Here is a 25,036-nt window from a genome sequence, read left to right as displayed (position 1 = left end):
GGTAACCTTCCTGTTCAGTTTCCAACTGTTTCCGGGTTATTGTTCAGATATGATGAAGACAGCGGGAGTGTGGCTGAAATGAATGAGGACCATCAGAAAAGGGAATGGAACAACTTTTATAAGAGGCAGATGAGTCTGCGCAAGGTAAGTTGGTAACTTCCTCGCAGGAGACGGGTTCTATCTTGACGGGTGGGAAAAGAATAGGTAACAGCGCAATCCTATATGTGTTTACTCAGAAGTAAGCCTCACTGAGTTCAGCGTGACTTATTCACAGGTAAGAGGGTACAGTGGTACCTCGGGTTACATACGCTTCAGGTTACAGACACTTCAGGTTACAGATTCCGCTAACCCAGAAATAGCACCTTGGGTTAAGAACTTTGCTTCAGGATGAGAAAAGAAATCGTGCTCCGGCGGCGCGGTGGCAGCAGGAGGCCCCATTAGCTAAAGTGGTATCTCAGGTTAAGAACAGTTTCAGGTTAAGAACAGACCTCCGGAACGAATTAAGTACCGTATTTTTTGCACCATAACACTCACTTTTTTCCTCCTAGAAAGTAAGGGGAAATGTCTGTGCGTGTTATGGAGCGAATGCCTACGGATGGCGGGGGGATCTGCTGCAGCTGTGAGCTGAGGATCCATGGTTCCCCTTCCTTCCCTCCTCCGTGGCTTGCTTTGAAACAGCAAAGCGGGAGAAGAGCCACTGAGTGGGGAGGAGAGAGCGACAGAGAGCCTGCTTGCTTTAAAGGAGCAAAGCGGGAGAGGAGAGGAGCCTTCTCCTCTTATACCCCTTTTCTGCATTATGAACAGCATCCTTCTCCACCCACCCCACACGTGTTCCTTGTCCCTTGAGTGCTTTTCCTGCCCTCCCCACTTAAAACGTGGTTACAAAGCACGGATCCACATGGATTCTCAGGATTTTTGCACTGGGTCACCCCAAATTCACCATCAGATCACATAGCATGTCCATGGCTACAGCTTGCACCAAAAAAATCACGCACCCACTGTTGCCTGGGGCCGCAATGGTGCAAAAACGTGGTTACAAAGCATGGATCCACATGGATCCTCAGGATTTTTGCATTGGGCTACCCCAAACTCACCGTCAGATCACATGTCTGTGGCCACAGCATGAACCACAAAAATCATACATCCACTGTTTCGTTTAGAATTTTTTTTTCTTGTTTTCCTCCTCTAAAAACTATGTGCGTGTTATGGTCGGGTGCGTGTTATAGAGCGAAAAATACGGTACTTAACCCGAGGTACCACTGTATAGGATTGCAGCCTAAGTGTTACTGATGCAAGCCGTGAGGTCTTTATTGTGTTCTTATGTTAATATGTGAGAAATCATTCACACATTAAAGAACTTACCTTGCTCTGACATTTCTTTGTTAGTTAGAGAATAGTACCTTTTTCCTTCAATTTTTATGATGCTTTACCACAGGGTGCTTAATGAGGAGAGCTCTTAAAGTGGCCTTTTTGTGCATATCTCTGTGTGTGCTTTCTTTCTGTCTCCAAGCATTTTCTTGGTTGAATTCACCACCCTTCCTATGTGACTAGAATACAGTCCCATTCTGTCTTGAAACCAAACCCCATTTGTGCAGATTAGGGACTTTGGGATAGAAAGTGGATGACTTTTCTTGGTGTCTGATTTTCGCACAGAAAAAAAAGAACTCCTGGGCTAAATTACTGCCTAAATGAAGGATCTGTCTAAGACTTAACTAGTAACTCTAATGCTATTTTTAAAAGCCAACCATTCCTTGTTATGTATTGCAGCTGCAAATTATAAAATGACATTTTTAAATACAAGAAAATGTAAAATTGCACTTTATTGTAGAAGAAAACATAGAGATGAGGCAATTAATAGAGGCAACTCTAATTAATTGCTCAAACCAGCATGGAAGAAAATGAATGACCCAATGTTTTATCCCATGGATCATTTTGTTTCTGCTTTTATGTCTTCAAAATGCAAGGTGCATACAGTATATGTGTGCAGCCCACTCATGCAATTAATATATGTGCACGCATACACATACAGACTTTTACACCCATCCTCTCATGCTGCCCCACATATTTTTTGCTTTATTCCCTTTTGATTAGTCCAGTTGTTAAAAGAAGGTAGCAATTTTATTTATTCAGTCTACAACTATGAGAAATGTCATAAAGTAAGCCGTTACTATACATCTAATCTTACATCTCAAAACAGTGTGAAACCACCTGCTGAATGGGGAGGTATTGTGTTTCTCCTACAATATTCAGTAAATGAATTCCACTTCTTAAAATTACCTTCCCGCTGTCTTTTTTCTTTTAAATCAGGTTAATTTTGCCGTTAAGGCAAATGCCCAGGTTTTATTAATCCATTCTTCTATTGTTGGCAGTCGTTATATACTAGTTTATAATATTCGTGCTGCTTTCAGCGTGTATAAGACTAAATTTATTATGTTTATTTTTTTACTGTATTTTCCATATAATTCAATGAAAAAACAAAATTCCAGATCCGTTGGGATATCATTGTAATTCCTGTTATTGAGCTCTTAATATTTTTTTTAGAAATGGCATTCCCACTGTATGTGGTGAAAGTCCCCCATTCCTTTTATAATGTTTCCAGTGCTTACTTAGATTGTTCCAATTTATTATCAACTCGCGCCATTTTACAAAGCCTTAGCAAGCTTTGGCTCAGACTAAAAATTGTTGCGTAAATGTGGAAGGTCTTTTGTGTAAAAAAACCCCCCTCAGATTCTAAATCTAGTCTTGTGTTCCAGCCTATGCTTTTAGATACGTTTTTCCTGGTTTATGTCATTGAATTTTCTCTCTTACATTTCTTTCAGGGCCAGGAACCTGAAAAAGACAACTTTGTCCCTCCAGGTAAATTTCTGCATTACTTCATAGATCAGATGCTTCAGACAAAACATTTGTGGTTCTTTCTGGGGATTTTACAATGACTAAAATTACTATTTATACAGTATAGCACTATCTGTATATGAAGCTAAAGAGCTCAGGAGTTAATGCTTGACCCAAAGTTAAGTGTGGCCCACAATGATGAGCTTACTGCCAGAAAAATTGGGCTTAAACTTGACTGTAGCAAAAATAGTTGGAGAGATTGCTATCTGTCCAAATCAATTTATTACTTCTGTTTCCCATTTCACATGAAAATTATGGGTGTATCAAACCCAATAGCTACAGTTAATTTACATATTTCAGCCGGTTGCTGATGAACCAAATGGGTTGTGATGAGATGGGTTGGTGACGTGACAGAGGCAGAGAACTTTGGGAGACATTTCAAGGACTTTACTCAATCTTCTTTGTGGTTCCCAAAAAAAGGGGGGGCACAAGAAGTGGAGGCCAGTGATGGATCTCAAATTCCTCAATCATTGGGCCATTTTAAAGAAATTCAAGATGGAGTCTCATATTTATTAATAATGGTATTGGAAATAGATACAGTCAGAAAGACTCCCACTACAGCGTATCCATTCCTTCAAAACAAACTAAGGAAAATCCCCAGAACACTAAACAGGTTCACACAGTCCATGCTAAAGGATAGAAGGAAAAAGTAGGGAAACGGTCCCCAACCTCATCTCCACTATAATTCCCCCAACCCAACAACCACTATTCCACTATGCATCCCAAAGCATCCCAAGTAAGGGCCTGGCAAGCCAAAAGCCTACACCGCCTAACTGATTTTAACAAAAAAGACCTTGAGCTTGTTTGGAGGCTCTGGCAGAGGAGCGCAGCTATTGTATACCCTTGACCAAAGAATGGTACACTCCTTTTGTATGAGATGGTTGTCGTCTTTCATTGATGCACATGGAACAGTGAAGGAGACACCCGCCTAGCCAGCCAGATAAGCCGAATCAACCCTGGCAATCGATGGGGTGACAGATGTTGCAGCCAGATCGCCCTCACACCTGACTTTTACAATAATGGCAACCCTAGATCAGCATGGGAAACACAGGACAAACTAGAGGACACTTAAATACCCTGACTGAGCCATCACCAATTACATGCCAATCAAATAGAGTGCCACCTGCTCAGTAGTGGGTTTATTTAGACCTCCCTCCAATACGATTCTCACAAGGGTGCCTAAAGATTGACCAGGAATCTTATAAGGGGATAGAATAAACGTTCTCTGACTCCTTGATAGAATTTACAGTAGAAAAACACACAAAAGGCTGGTTCCAGCTCTAAATGATTGCAAAGATAGCACCTGTCCTTGAAGAATACTTTAGAAAATCTGCTATCTAGGATTTTGGAGATATTAAAACATGTAATTAAAAAAAGCTTCTAAAAAGTACTATCACCACATTGGATACTTGTCTAGTTTATTATTTTAAATGGCTATATCCTTCTTGTACCCACTCATCTACTGCAAGAGGTAAGGCAACATGTCAGAAAATGTTTGTGTATCTGTCTCATTGTAGATGCTGATTGTCCCTTGAAGGATGCAGCCAGCAGAAAAATAGCTAAAATCACAGTGAAGGTAAGAAGGGGCTGTGATTACTTACACCAAGCTCCTTTCCCCTCCCCACCTGGATTACGACATGGGCGTGAGAAATAACTGGCAAGAAAATAGCACTGATGAAAATGGGGTGAAGGCATAAAGGCGTGGTGTGGTGGAATGCCTTAAGAGAAGGATAGCATCTTGATCTATATTAGATTGTAGCATAGGAATGTAACTGGGGTATATTGTCCGGTTTCAGTTGGCAGGTTTTAGGAAGGCAAATAAATTGGAGAGGATGCAGAGACAACAGCAGATATTATAGAGCAGCTGGGAAAAGATTACTCATGTCCATATAGTAGTAAAAGAAGGTTTGATTATTATTATTTATTAAATTTGTATACCTCCCTACCTCTGAAGATCTCAGGGAGATTCACAACAAAAAATTACAATACAAAAAATTGATATTGAGTATACTTTACATTATTTGTACTGTCCCAGAACTGCTGGTTAGAATAGATGATGCTTCACTTTCCTTCTGCAATCTGAAATTGGCTCTCATCTCTTATCCTTCAATTTTAGGCTAGAGAACACTGTCTGAACATGCTGAAAGAAGCACTGAGCAACAACCGGGAAGCAGCTCTAACAAGAGATGGGTAGGAAGTTATTATCTAGTCCGGGGGGAGCCCCATAGATCTCCGTAGGGCAAGCAGTGGGCATTTATGCAAGCCAGGGAATTTATGCAAGCCGGTGCATGGCACTAGGGGCTCATGTGCACATATCTCCCATCCAGCCCTCCCTTCATGAGCTGTGCAAGCCTCCCATTCTCTGCAGTGGCTCATGTGCTTTCCATCCGCATACTTGTGCACATGCATTGGTAGTGATGGGAAGCAAGGAAAAAAGAGCTCCTGCACATGCAGGCATTGCACCAGTGTTGGATCAACTTATATACCTTAACCTAATTTTATATGTCACAGCCATTTGCAAAATGCAGTGTTGTGGTTTGAAATACTTTCTCAGCCACCAGTAATATTATGCTGCAGGTTCCAACGTTTTAACATCTCATTCCCTCTCACTGCTTTTGGGAGCATGAGAAACAGGTGTCTGTTGTTCTAAGGTAGTTTTTAAAAGAACAATTTTCTATCATTTTATTAGTTGTGTTCTATTAATGTGTTTCTACAGGGTGAGTCTTTTAAAAGAGGGCCCGTGGAACATGTGTATTCTGTATCCACGGGGCCTCTTTTAAAGGACTCACCCTGTATATGTTCTAAAGTTGCACTGGGAGGGATTTTGGTTTTTTTTGGTTTTTTGGGAAGGGGGGCTATAAATAACTTCAGGTTTGTGGGGAAACTGCTTGAAACTTGTAGATCAAAACTTAAAGCAAGTTGAGCACTTCAAGTTAAATGTCATACTTTAAATTAGAATCCAAAATTGTGTACTCCTAAGGAAGACAATAGGGACGCTGGTGGTGCTGTGGGTTAAACCACAGAGCCTAGGACTTGCCGATCAGAAGGTTGGCTGTTCGAATCCCCGCGATGGGGTGAGCTTCCGTTGTGTGGTCCCTGCTCTTGCCAACCTAGCAGTTCGAAAGCACATCAAGTGCAAGTAGATAAATAGGTACCACTCTGGCGGGAAGGTAAACAGCATTTCCGTGCGCTGCTCTGGTTTGCCAGAAGCGGCTTAGTCATGCTGGCCACATGACCTTGAAGCTGTATGCTGGCTCCCTCGGCCAATAAAGCGAGTGCAAAAATGAATCTTAACAGCTACAACCCTGTTTTTTCTATGAAGCTTGCAATTTTCTTTAGTTCCCGCTAGAGGGTAGTAATATACTGCACAAACGTATTATTTTGAAATCACAGAGGAGGTTGTGATACTTCACTGATAACGGTAGAAATACCTTCATAATAGGGTAAAAGTAATCCAGAGGGAGGAAATATGCTCTTAGACCCCTGTCTTCTGCCCTGCCTCCCAACTGCCCACACAAACACAATATTTCTGCACCGAGATTTATATTGTTAGTGTTCCAGCCTTTCTTCCATAGTAACAGACCTGACATGTGTTGGAGAACTTCCTCTGTTATTGGAGAAATATGTCCCACTGCAATTGATGAAACTGTCTTGTGTTTCAGCTCAGATGTTCTAGTCCATGCTGTGGAAATGGAGTATGAAGCTTTCCAGGCCAGTAAAATGGCAAACCTGTACAAGGCGACTGTTTTAAAGAAGGTAAGAAATAGTTGGTAGTTTTAAGGGGCTTCATTTGATCTCCCTGATGTGTTGGTTTCTCAAATATGCGACTCTGCTAGAGAAAGTGGCTAGGTATTTTCTGTGTGTGTACTATGGAGAAAACACTGCTTACTCCATCTTTTCCCATTGCTGTCTTAGAAGAGGGTGTTTGGGCAGACCCTTAATTTCTGCAGGCTAGAACTCAACTCAAGCAAAGCTCAGATGCGTAGTTTGGAGAATATGCCAATAGTTTTGACAAGACAACATTCTGAAAACAATTTGTTTTTTAATGAACAGTGGGTTTTGAAACTATACAGTTCTGCAGGCTTCATGTAATTCTGTGTTGCTTGTCGAGAAATACAAATGGGCTCTAATTCATGGCCTGCTTTCCACTGATGGTGTAATTCTAAACCATTTGAGTTATTGTCTTGACCTTCCAGATGTATAAATCCATACTTTGAGTGGCTTTAAGCATTACAGAAAAGTGCATTGCTCCAACTGCCTAATATACAATCACTTCTGTCTTGTCTTGGCAGTGCTCAGTTAACATCTGGAGCAGTTTTTTTGTACACCGCTTAGAGATATTTCAAAATATATTAAGCAGCATAGACATTACCATACTTTTCCATGTATAAGACTAGGGTTTTTTTACTAAAAAAATAATGCTAAAAAGGGGGGTAGTCTTATACATGGGGGCAATCTCCCCCCATTTTCTTAATTTTGAGTCCCCCAAAATAGGGGGGCATGTCATACACAGAGGCATGTTATACATGGAAAAATACGGTAAACAATCAGTCAACTTAGGGCCAGAGTAAGGATCTGGTTCTGGCGGCCTGGCTCTTCCATTCCCTCCCCCTCCTGTGAGTCAATAAACTTTGGCTGCAGCTCATGCTTAGTGCAGAGAGAGCTTAACTAGAGCCCCAGTTTGGATCAAACGCTAAGCCAAACTTTGGCTTAGCTTAGTGCAGCAGCGAAAAGGACCAGGAAGGAACAAAGCAGCTGCCAGCTCCTCTCTGGGAAATTGCACAAAACAAATAAAATACCGTGAAAATCCCTGAAACAAGAAGTAATCAACTAGAAATATTATCTTGTGGAAATCAACTAAATAATAAAAATTAAAAAGCTTAAGGAAAAAAATTAGAAAAACCCAAAATAGAACAAAGCCTTAACGGGATGCCGGCTACAAACCTCGTTTCACTGAACTACTCACTTTCCTCAGAAGGAAATAGAAAAATCATAAACTTTAAATTTCCAAAATTCAAACAAGGGTAGAACCCCAAAAATTCTGACGTATTATAATCCTGGCTCGACCAAGTAGCTGAAGTAAATAAACAATAGCAACCCTAATTGAAGTTCATCCAAGCTAGAATGTTACAAGAATGGACCCTATGCTGTATTAAGGCATTACTGGTCACTTAGAGAATTAAGGGTGGTGTGAATTCCGCATTAATTAGTTTGGACAAGAAGAGCAGAATTTCTGAACCCTGTGCTTGCTTTGTGTTGCAAAAAATGCTGTGCGTAAGAGAGCTTATCAAGACGACTTTCCCCTTTCTTGTTACATAAAGGTAACTGAAATTAACAAAGCTTCCAAAGATGGGGAGCTGTATTCCACCCTTGGAGTCAATGGCAGTTCCAAGTTGAAGACTGAACCAGTGGCAACAGCTGATGACGGCTTCATCCCCGCATCCAAGGTGAATACGGTAAGTGCAAATAGGCACTATTAGAACCTTAAATAGCATTCTCTCTCTCTCTCTCTCTCTCTCTCTCTCTATATATATATATTAAAGTGATTTTGCAGCAGCAACCTGTGTCCTGGTGTTTATGAGGTTTCCATTTTCATAATTTCTTTTTATGTGGGCTTCCAGCAGTCTTCTTTTTCCTGTCCCATTGCTTTTAATTTTTTCTCTATGGAAAACATTAAGGTGTGAGGTGGTCTTTGAGTTTAAGGCACATCTGCAGTTTGCCTGGACTAGGATTTGATTTCCAAGACAGAAGGCAGGTAGGCAAAAACTGGCTCTCTAGCTACCTCTCATCTTATTTCTTTCTAATGTAGTTCAAACCCAAGAGGGTGGGGATTGGATTTCGGAAGTCATCTGATGTATTCCAGTCCGCTTCAGAAGTTCTGGCTGCCAAGGGAGATGATGGAGTTCAGCCTCTGAAGGAGGACATTAACCAGAAGGGAAGCCACCACTGTGACCCTGAGCCTATGGACATTGATGGCACAGTTGAGAGACAGGCAAAAGTGGCTGAAGAAGTTTGCCAAAGTGCTGAGGAGGTTCCTGAGAAGAAGGGGCAGCAAAGCACCTCTGATGCTATAGCCTGCTTGGGAGTTAGTCCCACCAAGAAGGGCAAACCCAGTAAGAAACAGCTGCTGTTGGCAGAAGCAGCTAGGAAAGACTCTCAGAAGATATCGAAATTCTTCTCCATCCCCAAAGCAGGGTCCTTGGCGTCAGAGCTTGATTTGGCAGAAGAGAACAACTGCTACCATGATGAACTACCTCAGTTTCCTTCCCAAAGAATGTGTGACAAGAAAGCAGAATCTCAGGAAACTGAAATGGTCTCCAAAGAAGAAAGAGTTAGCGCATCCCATGTAGGAGAGGAAGAATCAGAAAAAGCAGGAGAAGGTCTGACTGTTAGAATTCCTAGCTCAGGAATAGAACCCTCATGTTCAGGAACAACCTTTGGAAAACCAAGGTGAGGGGTATATTTCCTTGTTGTTGCTCTTCCCCAGCCTCCCAACTGATAGCCACCCAATTCCCAATTGGTAGAAGGTTAGAAGAAAAGTGATTATTCATAAGCTGTTCCTTCACAATTGTATTTAAGACTCAGGCTGAAGGCAGCCGTTGAATTGACATAGCTCTGATCTGGACCATTGGCAAAGGCTCTTAGAACAGAAGCAAAGGTGTCTGGGCTGTAAATCAGGAGGGTGGCTAGAACTGAGTTTGGAGTTGCAGAAGCAGGCCTGAGTCGGGCATTCCAGGGGTGTTAACTATCTGTAACTAATTTCCACAATAATAATATTGCTAGTCGAGTAAAATCTTTCTAAACAGCAAATGGATGATAAATATGCTTGGATTGCTTAAATTCACAGAATTCTCAGCTGAATCAGTCTTTAAAATATATTTCAAATATTTATTAGGCTGTGCTTTTAAGATTAAGGTGGTTACAGATGTTTTGTGGATGGCATCTGTGTCTGTTGCAGAAGCTGAATTTGTCAGTTTTAAAAAACAGGGCCCCAACTCTATTTTTTTATTTCCATAGCTCACCTGTTGAAAACCACGTCAAGACTGTTGTTTTTACTGCTTCCTTTGAATACCATAAATACACCATCCTTGAACAAAGTATCTGATTGTTCCTATCCCCCCACAGAGCTAAGCTTTTCATTGAAGATGGAATGACAAACAGTTGTCGAAACCATAATGGAAAGAGACCAGGGTCAGCTGAGGTGATACTTCATTACTATTATTAAATCGCCTTCTCTCTCTTGCATAGGAGCACACACAAAAACATCCCTGAGATACAGGTGAAGCATGCTTTGCAGGAACTTATGGTGGGAAAGCTCACCCAGACCTTAGGATGGGTCTAAGGTGTGGCCATTGGAATATGCATGCAAGGTTAATATTACTGGGGTAGCAGGAAGAGTGGTTCCCATTTGACATGTGTGGGGCAAATCCCAGGAGGCCAGAAATGTTTGTTTGTTGTAAAAGAAACTGATTTACATTGTTGTAAAGAATGTTGTGTCAACTTAAAGACTAACAAATATATTGTGGCATCAGATTATGTGAGCTGGAGGCATTAGATGAATGAAGTGGTCACCTACATTCCAAGTATTAAGAGATGAAAGGTTTTTTGTTTTTTTAATGAGATCAAAAGACTATGCAGAAGCCTATTCATACACAGAGCACAAAGGGGGGAGGGAAGATTCAATCAGCAAGGGTGTGACCTGCTCCCAACTATGTGGGCCATTGGTAATAATAGGCATAGCAAGAGCAATTATACACAAATTCCAGGGACATTTACTTTCTTAAGTGAGCTAGCCACACTCTGTTTCTTGAAGGTTTAAAGTGTTTGGAAAGTATCTTTACCCCGTCCCTTGACATTAGGAAGGCACAAAGAAATAGAAGTTAGGAAACTGGTAGATTGCTGGCAGAGGCTATGCGTTCCCTGTTTCTCACGACATTCCTTTCATGAGCATTTGTTCCTCTCTTGCTCTCTCTCAAGGATCTGGAAAGCCCTTCTGGAAAGAGGCTACGGATGATGACCAAGTCTTCTATCACATTGCAGTCAGAGGGGAAAGCTGATGGGCTGATGAAAAAGAAAGTCACGTTTGATCCCAATTTGTCGCAGGTTGATAAAGAAGGAACAACCAGAATCATCCAGCCAACTACAAAGGCATTGTCACTTAAGGAAACGGCAGACATTGTTGTAAAATACTTGACCCCTTTCTACAAAGGTGGCAAATTTGCTTCCAAGGTTGGTTATGAGCCATGTTGTTTTTTCCTCCTCTTGAAGGGGTGCCTACAAGTAGTGTTGTCTGTCCTATCTAACTGGCAGCATGGAGAGACCATTTCCGCTGTATTGGCCAGTGTCTTGGGTCCCTTGTAGGGTGAGGGTAAACCATGTCTGGAAAGAGCAGGGTATATTACCCTTTCCCATAGCCAATGTTCAGTGAGCTAGATGGACAATATCAGAAAAAAATACTGGTGGGACAACAGTACAATGGTACCTCGGGTTACATACGCTTCAGGTTACAGACTCTGCTAACCCAGAAATAGTACCTTGGGTTAAGAACTTTGCTTCAGGATGAGGACAGAAATCATGCTCCGGCGGTAGCGGGAGGCCCCATTAGCTAAAGTGGTGCTTCAGGTTAAGAACAGTTTCAGGTTAAGAGCGGACCTCCGGAACGAATTAAGTACTTAACCCGAGGTACCACTGTACTCCTATTCTGTGTTTGTTTTTAAATCGTGTGTAGTGGTAATGAGAGCTGAAATACTTACATTGTGACTTTGTTCCTTAGAAACTTCTTGCAGATCAACAAGTTTAACTTATACAAGACATTGGGGTTTTTTTTATTTCTAAGACATTAGTTCATTAGGTCAGATACATGTCCTGGGTGCTGCACAACTGGAAGGTGCTAGGTCCTACCATGTTGGTCTCGGCACCTAGTCATTATAATATGGGAAACGTTATAGGAGTACCAAGATGTCCCAGAGAGTACACAAAAGCAATAATATGTCAGTGAGGGTGAGAACCCTGTTATGCTCATTCTGTTTCTTCATCCCTAATTGGCAGGATTTGTTTAAAGGGTTTGCCCGGCACCTCTCTCACTTACTGGCTGCAGACAAGAGTCCTCTCCGTAAGACAGGTGAGATATCAGGTGATGGCTGGGGAGGAATGTCTAGTGCCTTGTACCAGTAGATCCTGGATCTAACACCAGTACAAAATGATCAGGCAGCCAGCTGTGTATGGTGGGTTGGGGGTAGGGTAAATAATATAATATGTGTAATTGAAGAAAATATTTGAAATATGCAAGTGGTGTATCTAAGGTATAAGAATTGGAAGGTGTATGTGGAATGTTATGAGACTGGTGTTGTCAGCACATAGTTTTCATTCCTTAGCATCTCCTTGGTGTTTCGGTGGTAGATCCATACTGCTGGCCTATCATTCTCCCCGAGTCCCCTATTCTTTAAACAGCATTTGCCACTGGAATATTTTCATGGTTCAGAGCATTTGTGCAAATGTGCATGAGAGAGATGTAGTATCAAACTAACCTAATTTTGCTTGTGTGTTATTGGGAAGGGAGGTTTATGCAGATTCTTTTCTTCATAGATGGCTTGGAGACACCGTTAAATGATACTGTAGTTAACAGTGGTGAACGAGGTTGGGCATCAGTGTATTGTGTGTTACTTTCTGTTTGTAGTAAAAGAAGAAGCACAGAGACTGATCAAGGAATTTTTCAAAACCCGTGACAAGTGTGAAAATGAGACAGACTGGCAGGAGCTAACCAGCTTGGAAACATGACACCTGAAAGGCACTGGTTTTGTCTGCTTCCTGTGGCTGCTGGACCCCAAGCACTTAGAGGAATCATTGTAGCTCTGGGAGTCAGGGGGTGGTGGACCCAGTTAAGCTCTGGCCTGGGGGAAAGGCCTTTGCGATGTTATCCTAGCTAGGAAAAGTCTGTTGTGCAGATGAAGTCACCAATTTTAAGTTACAAGGCTGCCCTATGATACAGTCAACTTTGCTTGTTTTAGACATACCACAAGACTGTAATTGATTCTTTTGCTGACTAGAAATCTTGCTGCTACCCAAGATTTCCTGCTTCAACCCCCAGTCCGTTACTATGTTTTTTTTAATTAGCAGCAACATCACTCAGAGTTGTCATGGAATACATTTGCTTTGAAGAAGGCTTTCTCGTTTTGATACAGTGGAAGGGAGTCTGGCAGAGCTGCTTTGCCCAGGTCCCTTTTGATTTGTGTTGTTTGTGCTGAAAAGTGTCTCCTTGCACTAGAATTATTATTTTTTAAACTGTGCATATTGCAATAAGAATGAGAAGTGCTGCCAGGGACAATGCTCTCTGTCAGAAAGTAAATTTAGGGTCTAACCAAAGGTTGCATGAAATCAATCTACAGTATAATAAAATCAGAAAGCTACGTCTTTGAGAGAAGTGGGTGATTTTGTAACACCAGCAGGGCAGGGGATGTTATTGGTGCCAGTTCCTGCCAGCTGTGTTATCCCAAATGACTCCACTCTCACATGAGGTTGGGAAATACATGTTTGCCAACTTCTATGCTCCCCATGGCCATCAGAGTTCTGTTACATACAAGTGCATGTAACATGTAGTCAGACACAAATACAATTTTATTTTTCAGGAGAGAACAGTCTTCTTCAAGGCTTGAGGGCATGTCCTTGCTTACATAAGTTGAAGAGTTTTATATTTCGTGAAACCTCAGGAATAAATAGGGGCCATGGGGCAACCCTTCCCTCCCCGCCAAATTCTATTTGGTGGTTACTAGTGTTTATATTCTGTTTTTTGTTTGCAGTAAACAGTTGTATCCAGGAGCACCTCCTTCTGGTGAAAAGGCCTAATACATGTTTCAGGAAGTTGTTGCCATTGCAGTGTATAATTGCATTTTTCTTTGTGCATATGGAGTAAGTCTAAAGAAATCTGAGACAAATAGGTTATTACTGACATGTGATTCCAGGTAGGTTCACATTAGGGCTGCTTCAAAATCTCTGTGATGACAGGCGCGTTTGATGCACGGTAAGGAGTCCTGGACATTTGCACCTGCAGAAAACATGAGTGTGTTGCATGTGCAGAACTATGTTTTTCAGGTGTATATGCAAAATACTTTACAGGTTATAATATGAGATGTAGCCATTTGTATTAGCCACTTTGTATTGTCCATCAGGATGTTAAAAGAACCAGCCTTCCAAATATCACAGTTGACTGGGCAGAGGTGAGTCTGCACAGCAGAGTCTTTGGTATGAGGGCTGTGCAAGTATTCACTTAAAGCCATATTGCTGCATTGTGCGCCTCATGTCATCTTATCAGACTACTGTGACAAAATTGCCCAGGGGTTTTAGCAGGAAGATGCTGCTTTATTTATGTATAGTTCAAGTTTGGCATAGACTGTAGATTCCCTGCTGGGATTATGGTTTTTTTACAATTGTATTTTCTTCTTCTGTGCCTTAGAGAAGCATTAACCTTTTCCTTTAGTGGAAACTCCTAGACAAAGGTGGGCCTGGCAGAGGGACCCCCTTCTTAATAGCTTGCACTTGGGAGCTAGGGGTTTGTTACTTTAAAAGGTTCATGGTGAGCTGCTAATAAAATGAATGTTAAAGAGCTTACATTGCTTAATCTCATTATTTTTACCACTGGAAATCACACATACAAAGGAAGGATCTTCCTACCCACCTTGGGAGAGGAAGAAGCAGCCAAGATAACATCACCCAGCCCCATACTGCTCTGGCTCTCGCAAGAAAGAGTGGTAGGGGGGTTGATCAGCTGAGAGGCAAGCTTCTTGCCCCCCTCCCACTGCTGATCAAGCCCCTCCCCATCCAGTTCGCATAAGCCGGGCTCCCTCAAAGGCACCTGCCTGCCTTTGTCTGCTTGGGCAAAGGTGAGCAGCAGCCAAGCGCATGGAGCCTGAGAAGCATGTTCTCAGGCTCTGTGCATCTGCCTGCCTTTGCCATCTGACGGCGGCTAAGGAGCTGAGATGTGAACGCCATACCGGTTTCAGACAATGAATTGCGGTAGCGGCCCAGCTCTACCTGTTAAAACCATTACAAAATCTATCACACCATGAGCAACAATCAACAGTTTGCCACCCCTCAAGGGCGACATTATTGCCAAACAATGAAGAGTAAATAGGATGGTGCCAGGCAAGCGTCTCTTGGTAGGGCATTCTGCCCCTGTGGTCTGTAAGGAGGGACATATTCCAGTTTTTCTACTATTCAGATCCACACATGAATGATATCTACAATAACTACCCCTTTGTCTGCATTTTTGAGTGCTCTGTATTGGGGCAGGGACACAGACTTAAATCACAAAGGAATATTTGTACTGATGCTGCTCAGAGCACATATATGAACCACAATTAAACAAGCATCGAGTCACTACAGCCATTGAGAACAGTAAAGGTAGAATGCCAGTGCTTTAATAATACCTGAACATCTAGGTAGTGTAAATTTGTCAGCGCCAGTAACAGTGAAAGTCAGCAATGCTTTGGGTAAACCTGGATCTACTTTGAGCAAAACAAACTGTAAATACCCATGTTTTCCTTGAACTTCATTACATGTAATAAAAAGCATGTCTAGAACTGTTAAGCCAGTTTTGCTCTCTAGTAACTGAAAAGCTAAACGTGTTTTTTTTAAAAAAAAACGCATCTGAATAAAGAGGGAAAATCTGCAGATAGGAGGCACAGCAAGAACCAAGGTAACAGTGCTTACTTCAGATGCTTGCGATGAACAGAATTTGCATGAAGCTTTAGGATTTCAGAGTTCAAAAAAAGACATTTCTGCCACTCACTAAGCCTCAGATTCGGTTTCTTCTAGGATGATGGCAATCGTGTGGTACAATGCTTTAGCCTGTCAAGATAGAAACTTCAATGAAACAAAAGTCCCTCATCTGCCATCTCTACTTCCTTCCCCCTCATTTTGAGAAATCATTTCATTTTGTGCTTGCACCTCTACTTTCCAAAAGGAAGCCCACACCAACTAAAAAAACAATTTTAAGTGAGATCCAGATGGAGCCTTCATTTACTAGAGCTTGGTGTTCCTTGTGAAAGTAATTTTTTAAAAAACAAAAAAAATCCAGTAGTCAAAAGCCTTGTAGTTAACTTGTTTTCCCTTATGGCGGTCTTTCTCCTGCTTCAAAAGCAACGCTGTCCTGTGCTTTAGAACCCAAATCTAACTTCCTGGTCCAATGGCCAGATGTGGTTCAGCTACACAGGTTGGCAGTAGCACCTCCAGGGAACCATGTGCGGGAACAGTGGGTTTAGTTCCAGACAAAGGACTCCTCACTATGCTGTTTTCCTGCAGGCCAGAGATGTACCCTATCCCCAAGCATGCAGCATGAAAGGGGATGCTGCAGAACAGGCTTCCTGCCTTTAATCCCAGGAGTTGCTGCCTTCTAGCAGCAGAACATACCTCTTTGTAGCATACCAGTCAGTGCCTTGGGGTAGCTAGAAATTAACTTGATTTTAACCTCTAGAAATAAGTTCTGCCAAGAGCCCTGAACGACTGGTTGTAGAAAGAGCAGGCTTCTATTATGGTGCATTGCACTAGCGGAATGCCACAAACCCCACCAGAAATAAGACTAATTTAAGGCCGTAGAAAACTGCTAAACTCTAGTAAGATTCGGATCTCCCAACTGTGCTGTGTCTGTTTTTGTAAACTTGGTTACGGTCCAAAATGTACAAAGCTAAAAATTACATCTGGATCTTTTAACTTAAGAAGCGACGACCAGGGATATTACCTGCTTCAATTCAAACCAAATTGTTTTGGGATCTGCTGCTGAGCCATAGTTAATTTCCAGGCCAGGAAGCCCAGATTCATTCATGGGGCGCAAAGTCCGCATCCTCTGTATCGTCGCCAGTGGAATGAGGCTGTGAAGGTTCTGGGTGAAGGGAGGGAAACTGCCGTTAGGACAGGTATATTGCAGTGGAGGATCAAAAGCACCACATGACTATTAAGAACACCTTCTGGATCAAGTCAGTGACTCATCTCATGGCAGCGTCCTGTTCTCATAAGTAGCCAATCATATGAGAAGTTAATTCCTGTTATTTTGTCCACACGAGCTTTCGCAGAATTTAATGCATGTTTCAAATTGCCTTTTAGGAGTCCTAATTCAACAGCAGTCCTCTGAACTGAGCAAATATTTATAGCAGAGTCTCCCTCCCCCTGAAACTGCCTTTTCAGGGACATTCTTTTCTCAAAATGTAAATTACTCTATACACCCATTTCATGATATTTCATAATGCAGCTGCAGAAATAGTAAAAAAAGAAGAACAACTTGAAAATTTTGTGGAAATTACTGTGTTCCATCATTCTCCACAATTACTCTTTATTGAAATTATTGTAAGTACTATTAAAATAATAAGGTTAATTCAGATTCTGTACGAAGCCTGCCAAAGCACACTTGGGTAACACTCACTGTGGGTAGCTATGACATTTACATGCTGATTACTATATTCAGCCCAATCACAAGGAAACTCACTGATTTGTTTAAAAACGAGGATTATTGTGACATCTTGAAAGCTGAAGAAGTTAAAGAAGCTTTCATGGACCAGAGCCCACGTTATGAGATACATAAAGGGTTCTTACTGTTAAGTTTATGAAACAGATGAACGTTTCAGAAAAGTTAAACTAGATACAACTGTATGAATTTTCTTTTTTTTTATGTGTAGACCCAGGAAGCAAAGGGCTATGCTCCCTTATTTTGAGGCCCCAACCCATGTTGGTCCACCACACTTGTGATTTATAGTTGAGACCAATGTGAGTTTTCCTCTTAATGCATTAATGCCTCCCTGAACCAGGTAAGGATAGCAGATGGGGGGCGGGGGGGTGAGGATTAAAGCCCCCAGCATGGTCCTGATCTGGATTAGGCACCCTGCACTTGCTACTTACTCTAAAGTAAGCTGCTAATACTCCAGGGATTTCTACTAAAGCCATACCTGGGTCTTCCCGTTCACTACAACGATCTGTTCCTCATTCACTCCTACAAAGCAAGGCGTGGGGATCCCAAGTGTACTGATCTTCTCCACAGTGTAAACGTTGTAGCCAAAAAGCGGCAGCTGGATCACGTGCTCTGGGACAAGAGAAGGAAGCGGCCATGATGTCAAACCCCACAGGCCAAGCCAAACCACTGTATTGCTGCTGCTGACTATTTCTAGTAGCAGTGGGGTTGCCCCATCTCCTGAAAAGAATATGGCTAAAAGGCAAGACTATTGTGCCGTGCCTGGTATTCCTAAGGCTGCCACAGCCAGAGGGCACAACTACCCTGGCATATCCAAAAACTACAGAAGCAGTGATTTGTCACATTACTGATAATGCAGTACAGTTCTACAGTCACACACAGTGGCTTATATCCAATATAGAACACAAGTCCCTTGTTCTGTTAGCATAGGATTTAGCTCCCACCCCACCCCATCTCTTCTGGGGAAGGTACGGGACGAAAATACCATTGCGCAAGGGTAAATCTAATGAGATGAATGCATTGGATGCAACCTATTTTCAGTATTTGGAAGTTATAGTGCAGCTGAGGCAGCAAAAAAGGCTGTTTGCAAAGTGTCGACAGCGGGGACCACATTTCTACATTCAGCTGGAAGGATCCTGCAGATGGTGATCATGGTTTTGAAGGATTGGGCATTCTTTGTAGATAAGAGACGCTTTTTGTGTTGGGTTTTGCTGACACCAAGAGTCTCGCTACATAAAAACGTGAACATTTTGCATTCACATTTTGCCTACCCTACAGACCAGTGTCCTGATCAGAATTATTGTGTGTTTCAAAAAAAGCTATTGATGGGACCAGAAGAGTGATAATCCACAGATTTACAAAAATATCCTTAGAATTACTTGAACAGTAATAAAGGAGAACTAAGAACAAGCTGTGACCATCCTCCTATAGGAACCTAGAGGTGATCTTGCTGTACCAAAGGAAAAACAAAAGTCACAGGCACTAAGACATACTATAAATAAATGCCTCAATCCATTTTACTGCTATAATTTGTAGATGCTTGCCCTTAAGAGAAAGCACGTTTTGCAATATGTGTGCATTTTCCCTCAAGTAATCTACATGCACATAAAAGAAAAAAGCCAGACTCGCAAGATCTCACTGAAAGTCAAGCACTGGGTAACGTGGGAATCAGTAACGTACTTCATAACAATTAGGTTGAAGAATGAAGTAAGATAACCCCATGTAAATTGCCTTGAGTTCTTTGGAGAATGCAAAATAAACATGTCAGTATGCTCCTGGATTCCATGCCTTGATGTTTGGGGGGAATACCATGTGGCAACAGGAAACTGGTAGAAAGTTTGGGATTACAGAATAAGATCATACCAGCTCCAACCGTATTGCCCACTTGAACTTACCAATGAAACTGATTTTTGCCTCCTGTCGCTCAAGTTGGTTCATGGTTTTCAGCTGATAGGTGACAGAATTTTGAACAATCACTGGGTTGATGAGGCGTGCAACGTCATCAGGGATGTAACTTACTAGTTCCTCTCTATTTAGGTGATCAGAAAATAAAGGTATGGTTAGGACGCATAGCTGTGCTCCATGGAAAGAAATATTTGAACAACAATTCAAGAATACTACTACTTCCTCTTCCCCTCAGGCTGGGTCTAGTAGAAAGAACTCTGCTGCCACAGGGCCCAAGTAAGAAATATGCTTACCTTGGTTCTTGAACAGCTTAATTGTTGAAGAAATCAGCTCCCGAAGAGTGAAAACCCAGAAGTGTTCCAGTTTTCAAACGTTTTCTGGAAGCTGAACATCCAATGCGGCTTCTGCTTGAGTGCAGGAAGTTCCTGCAGCCAATTGGAAGCTGCGCCTTGGTTTTTAAACTGTTTCGGGAGTCGAACTGACTTCTGGAACGGATTACGTTCGAGAACCAATGTACCTCTGTACTCAGATTGTGTGAATGGTGCCTTCGTTTAACGTTCAGTAGATTAATTAGAGGATGTGAGAGGAAATAAACTAGTAAGCGGGACCTCTTGCATTATTTCTCTCACCCCCAAGGTATATGGATCATGTAAATCAAGAATGGTGAACCTGCAGCCACCCAGATATTCCTAGTCTAATATTCCTATCACCCCTCAGCTCTGGCCATACTGACTGGGACCGATGGGATTTGGAGCTTCAATATCTGGAAGGCCACTTGTTCACCACCCCTGAAGTAAACCATAATGGGGCTGAAATTTAGCATGCAAAAGTGGGTAAGAGTACAGAATCATCCACAACCTATAGTGAGTGACAGAACCTAGTCCCCTTATCACCAGGGCCGGCCCAAGACATTTTGCCACTTAAGGCAAAACAGAGACTGGTGTCCCTCCGCCACCACTGTCCTTCCTGCCTCCGCCGCCTGAGGCAACTGGAAGGGTGGGGGGAAAGGAGGCTAGAGAGGAGCAGGTGGCAATAGTGGATCCACTCTTCCCAGGCAATGGCCACGAGCTACAAGCACAGGAGGTGGCAAACAGCACATTCCTCAGGCATCTGGATTCTAGCTGTCCCCAGCCAGCCACCTGAGGCAACTACCTCACTGAGGCTAATGGGTGGGCTGGCCCTGTTACCACTTTCTTTGCTTGGAACAGTTACCATTAGCAAACAAGTATGAGGAACATTTTACATGCTCTGCCTCTAAACAACATTGGCTAAACCCCCCAAATGGCAGGGAGGAGTCAAGTAGCTCTCCTGAGCGTGTGGACTAGGAGCGTGACAGTATGCACGTGCTCTGAGGAAGACAAGAAGAACTGCTGGGGGGGGCGGGGGTATGTGAATAATGAGGATCAGGCCAGGGCCCTCATCATGCCTATATTAAAGGACGGTTGGACTTTGTAAATACATCTTCACCCTCCCTGAGAGACGAGTCTTCTTGACACACGTAGGGAAATGTCTCTGCCAAGCATCAGGTTCTGGCCTACACAAACCACCCAAGGCTACGAACAGGAAACTTACATGGAAGGGATTGATCCAGCTCCCTTGGCCCAGTGCTGAAGCAGAGCCAAAGCACACACCAGCTTCTCTAGCTCCCTGGTGCGTGGCAGCAGCAGCTTCCCTTTCATATAATTCTGCAGCACCTAGGAAAAACCCACAAGAGTGTTGGAGATTCATTCCCCGTGTCTGCAGTCACGGGATTGTTGTCTATCACATGACGGTGTATGTTTTCATTCCACAGTGTGGGAAGTGACGGAGACAGGATGTTTGTGTTACTGTGTTCTGGAAAGTGGGACTATTGTCCTTTGTCCTTTCTCTCTTTGCTGTCTGATGAGAAAGAGGAAGGAGCTATGTCAGAATGCTCCGAGTGTATTATATGTAAATAAACGTAGATTAGCCAAAATGCTGTGCTACTGAAGTCTGTTACTCTGCGGATCCCTAAGCGTGCTAATGCCTTTTGGTATCAGTCACTGTGATGTTCAGGCAGAAGAAAGCTTTTGAAGCTCCTGAACGACCGACCAGGAGGGAGAGAACATGCCAGTCGGGCATGTGTCTCTACCAGGTTCCTACACGAGAGTAGGATGCTCCTAACAAAGAGAGCATTGCATTGTACTTCACTCTTTGCCTACAATCCCTTGAGCAGGAACCAGCAGGGAAGCATTTTGCTGGTTGAACAACACAGTCCTATTAATGGTTATGTAACTCTAGATATTCAGCAAATTCTGGCAGCTGATGCCCTGAAAGTGTCCCAAACATCAAGCTAGGTCACAGCAAATTTAGCCTAATGGGAACAAGATGTCACCATACGCTCACAGGCAATGTGTGCGGCATCTTCAGAGGAATCCCCAGCTTTTTGCAACGGGTTCCTTCAGACATCCTTTTTATTGTGCATTCATTGTGATTTCTGCTCATAATGGCATTGGAATGGCATTTGCAGTTCTGATTTCAGCACTTTGTGCCTTCAAAACCTTTTGGGCAGACATGCTGCTTTGTTTGCCATTGAAATCCTGTAACTATGTATTTATTTATAAAATTTACAGAATTTTACATAAATTTTACAGAAAACAGATAACATTACCACTAAAAGATTTACAACTGTAATTTAAAACGCACAGAAGGAAGAAAGGAGCCTCTCCTTAAGCTTACCTGGTTGAAGTGAAGGTTAATATACATGTCATTCTCAAAGTGCAAGGGTGTCCTCCAGGTGATCCTGCAGAACTCCAGCTCTACCGAACTTCCCTCAAGCAAATAATCATGGATGTACTCAGTCTGGCGCAAGGGACGTACAATCTTACCTGCATGGCAAAACAAGAGACACAACCCTGCTCACCTAAACATCACCCCCACTTCTAAGTAAAGCAGAAAGAGCAGGATGTGGCGCTTCAAGTCATCCTCTCCCCCATCAAATCAAAGGCACCTTTCCCCCCAGGATTCAGCCCTAACGGCACCGTGTTGCACATTCCTGCACAAGGCAATTTCATGTGAAACGGACTGGTCAACAACGGCTACTACATCTCATTCACACAATCTGCACCTATGTCTCCATCTGTCCCCATGAGAACCTTGAAGGTTTTGGTGGTGGTGTTTTAAAGATGAAAATAAAAGATCTAAATTCACTCTCATTTAGTGGTGCCATCATATGAAGGATTTTGGAAGCCCTCCATCAATACAGCCTCAGTAGGCCACCCCATACCTTGGGCCAGGTATGCAGTCTGAGAAGTGATTCACACTGCCTCTCTCTCTGCATACTGGCATTCCTGGGCTTGTGGGCACTTGGTGGTCTTAGGAGGGATGCGAGTCCACCCAGGTCATGCTAGTCAACAAACTACCCACAGAAATATCCCCATCTTGTCTTGATTCGGTTGCCATTTACTCATCTACCCTGTTCCTGCTGTTGGACAGTCATCTTTAGCACATTTCATCATATAAGAAAGTATCCTGCAGCTGACCATTCGCTACTGCTATGGGGGCACTTTACCGTTATCTTTGTTGGCCAGGATGGCAAATTCCTGAATCTCTTCTGGCTCAGTGACCCCCATCTGCTCAGTAATTTCTTTCATGATGTCTGCAGCAACCTACAACCAAAATGGGAAAGGAATACTTTTAGCCCTTACCCTGCTAAAAAAGGTAAAGCTACCCCTGCCCGTACGGGCCAGTCTTGCCAGACTCTAGGGTTGTGCGCTCATCTCACTCTATAGGCCGGGAGCCAGTGCTGTCCGCAGACACTTCCGGGTCACGTGGCCAGCGTGACGAAGCTACCCTGGCGAGGCAGAGCAGCACACGGAACGCCGTTTACCTTCCCGCTAGTAAGCGGTCCCTATTTATCTACTTGCACCCAGGGGTGCTTTCGAACTGCTAGGTTGGCAGGCGCTGGGACAGAGCAACGGGAACGCACCCCGCCGCAGGGATTCGAACCGCCGACCATGCGATCGGCAAGCTGAGGTTTTACCCACAGCGCCACCCGCGTCCCCTTACCCTGCTACTGGCTGTCTAAAAGTAGCATCCTAGCCATTTGTAAGCAACTGGAAGGGCTTCCAAACACAAGGGAAAGACCTGTGCTGGCAGAAGTTCCAGCCCCCCTCATTTAGTGGTGGGAGGGAGGAGGACTAGTGAGATTTTATAGTACAGTATAGTGGTACCTCGGGTTAAGTACTTAATTCATTCCGGAGGTCCGTTCTTAACCTGAAACTGTTCTTAACCTGAGGCACCACTTTAGCAAATGGGGCCTCCTGCCGCTGGAGCACAATTTCTGTTCTCATCCTGAAGCAAAGTTCTTAACCCGAGGTACTATTTCTGGGTTAGCGGAGTCTGTAACCTGAAATGTATGTAACCCGAGGTACCACTGTAGTTTTAATTCCATTGTGATGCGTTCAGCCACAAACAGAAAACAGTAAGTTTGGGAAGGGGCAGGTGAGCTGCAAATCTGGCCAGCTTCCGAAAGATGATATGGCTCCTCTTGGATTCACATCAGTGGGAGAGGAGGGAGATGCTCGGTCGGCTCATCATAGGCCCCAGTGGCAAACTGATGCATGGTGAGCTCTATGCACACAGCAGGGCTTCTCGGGAGTACACTCTCACACCTCTGGCAGCACCCTCCCTCCAAATTCAGAGATACTTTGCAAGCAGCCTCTGGGAGGACATGGGGAACTGCTGGAAAGAACGGGGGTTGCGTGGCAAGGCCCCCAACCCTGCCCTTTGTTGGAATAAAGACACTTGACACCAGTATTTTAGGTTAATGGGCTAAAAAAGGCCACAACTTTATTGGTTACAGAATGTGAGTGGTATTGGCTTAGGCATTGGAACTGAACTGACTATACCTGACTCCTGCCCACCTGCAGGAAGTCTCAGAAGGGTTAACCACCGGTAGGGAGAGCCCTGTTGATGCAAACCAACTCAAGCTCCCCCAGGGTTACCGATAGGGGTCGTGCCATAGCCATAGCCCCCGCCTGGGCTTCAGACAGGATCATACCCCCAGATTCCTTTAATGGAATACCCTCAAAATAGGAGGGGTAGATGATGGCCTCTACCTCCCCTCCAATCTAATGCACCAATGCCTAACTGCTACCCAAGCCAAACGGCTCACCACCAATACCTTCACACCTGCAACCAACTCCTAAAGCACGCCACGCGCCCCCTGGCCACCCAGATTGGTTGGTCTGGGGGCGTGACACGGAGGGGACTCCCTATGATGCAGGGGCTGGCCACACCCCTGCGCACAGGGCGGGCTCGCGTCCAACCCCCAACTCCCATTTCCCTGGGAAGGGAAATGGCTAAATCACAGTGTAGAGACACAAGCCCTTATGATTCCCTTGGAAGTCACTGAGTTCATGAGACGAAGAACACAGGAAGCTGCCTTTGACCAAGACAGACCACTTCTCCAACTAGCCCAGGATGTATCTTCCATGACTGGCAGTGGCTCTCCAGGCAGAGGTCATCCACATTTACAGCTACCTCATCTTTTTTAAAGGGGCGCGGGTGGTGCTGTGGGTTAAACCACAGCCTAGGACTTGCCGCTCAGAAGGTCGGCAGTTCGAATCCCCGCAACGGGGTGAGCTCCCATTGCTCGGTCCCTGCTCCTGCCAACCTAGCAGTTCGAAAGCACATCAAAGTGCAAGTAGATAAATAGGTACCACTCCGGCGGGAAGGTAAACGGTGTTTCCGTGCGCTGCTCTGGTTCGCCAGAAGCGGCTTAGTCATGCTGGCCACATGACCCGGAAGCTGTACGCTGGCTCCCTT

General features: G+C 43.6%; 2 protein-coding genes across 7 annotated transcripts in view; one reads left to right on the top strand and one right to left on the bottom strand.

The window, feature by feature from the left end:
* RECQL5 (RecQ like helicase 5) overlaps window positions 1-14,496 on the top strand; it is a 49,908-nt gene extending 35,412 nt beyond the window's left edge. For 4 of the 5 annotated variants that reach the window (XM_053375906.1, XM_053375908.1, XM_053375904.1 and 1 more), the window contains 11 exons: window positions 48-144; window positions 2,820-2,856; window positions 4,410-4,468; window positions 5,009-5,082; window positions 6,555-6,648; window positions 8,214-8,348; window positions 8,702-9,342; window positions 10,018-10,093; window positions 10,870-11,121; window positions 11,941-12,013; window positions 12,569-14,496. In XM_053375906.1, the coding sequence (XP_053231881.1) occupies window positions 48-144; window positions 2,820-2,856; window positions 4,410-4,468; window positions 5,009-5,082; window positions 6,555-6,648; window positions 8,214-8,348; window positions 8,702-9,342; window positions 10,018-10,093; window positions 10,870-11,121; window positions 11,941-12,013; window positions 12,569-12,669 (1,639 nt within the window). In that variant the 3' untranslated portion in view covers window positions 12,670-14,496. The remainder of the gene's footprint in view (window positions 1-47; window positions 145-2,819; window positions 2,857-4,409; window positions 4,469-5,008; window positions 5,083-6,554; window positions 6,649-8,213; window positions 8,349-8,701; window positions 9,343-10,017; window positions 10,094-10,869; window positions 11,122-11,940; window positions 12,014-12,568) is intronic. The other variant, XM_053375907.1, reaches the window with a different exon arrangement.
* The window catches only part of LOC128407492 (unconventional myosin-XVB-like), a 70,018-nt gene continuing 56,608 nt past the window's right edge, over window positions 11,627-25,036 (bottom strand). The window contains exons 44-51 of one of the 2 annotated variants that reach the window (XM_053375901.1): window positions 22,779-22,875; window positions 21,947-22,095; window positions 20,822-20,943; window positions 19,240-19,373; window positions 17,823-17,956; window positions 16,625-16,765; window positions 15,598-15,735; window positions 11,627-11,810 (exon numbers count right to left, since the gene is read on the bottom strand). In XM_053375901.1, the coding sequence (XP_053231876.1) occupies window positions 15,676-15,735; window positions 16,625-16,765; window positions 17,823-17,956; window positions 19,240-19,373; window positions 20,822-20,943; window positions 21,947-22,095; window positions 22,779-22,875 (837 nt within the window). In that variant the 3' untranslated portion in view covers window positions 11,627-11,810; window positions 15,598-15,675. Of the gene's footprint in view, window positions 11,811-15,566; window positions 15,736-16,624; window positions 16,766-17,822; window positions 17,957-19,239; window positions 19,374-20,821; window positions 20,944-21,946; window positions 22,096-22,778; window positions 22,876-25,036 lie in introns of those variants that run through there. The other variant, XM_053375902.1, reaches the window with a different exon arrangement.

The sequence above is a fragment of the Podarcis raffonei genome, chromosome 2 (genome assembly GCF_027172205.1).
Source record: "Podarcis raffonei isolate rPodRaf1 chromosome 2, rPodRaf1.pri, whole genome shotgun sequence".
NCBI lineage: Eukaryota > Metazoa > Chordata > Lepidosauria > Squamata > Lacertidae > Podarcis > Podarcis raffonei.
This window is presented reverse-complemented; position numbering and strand designations above follow the sequence as displayed.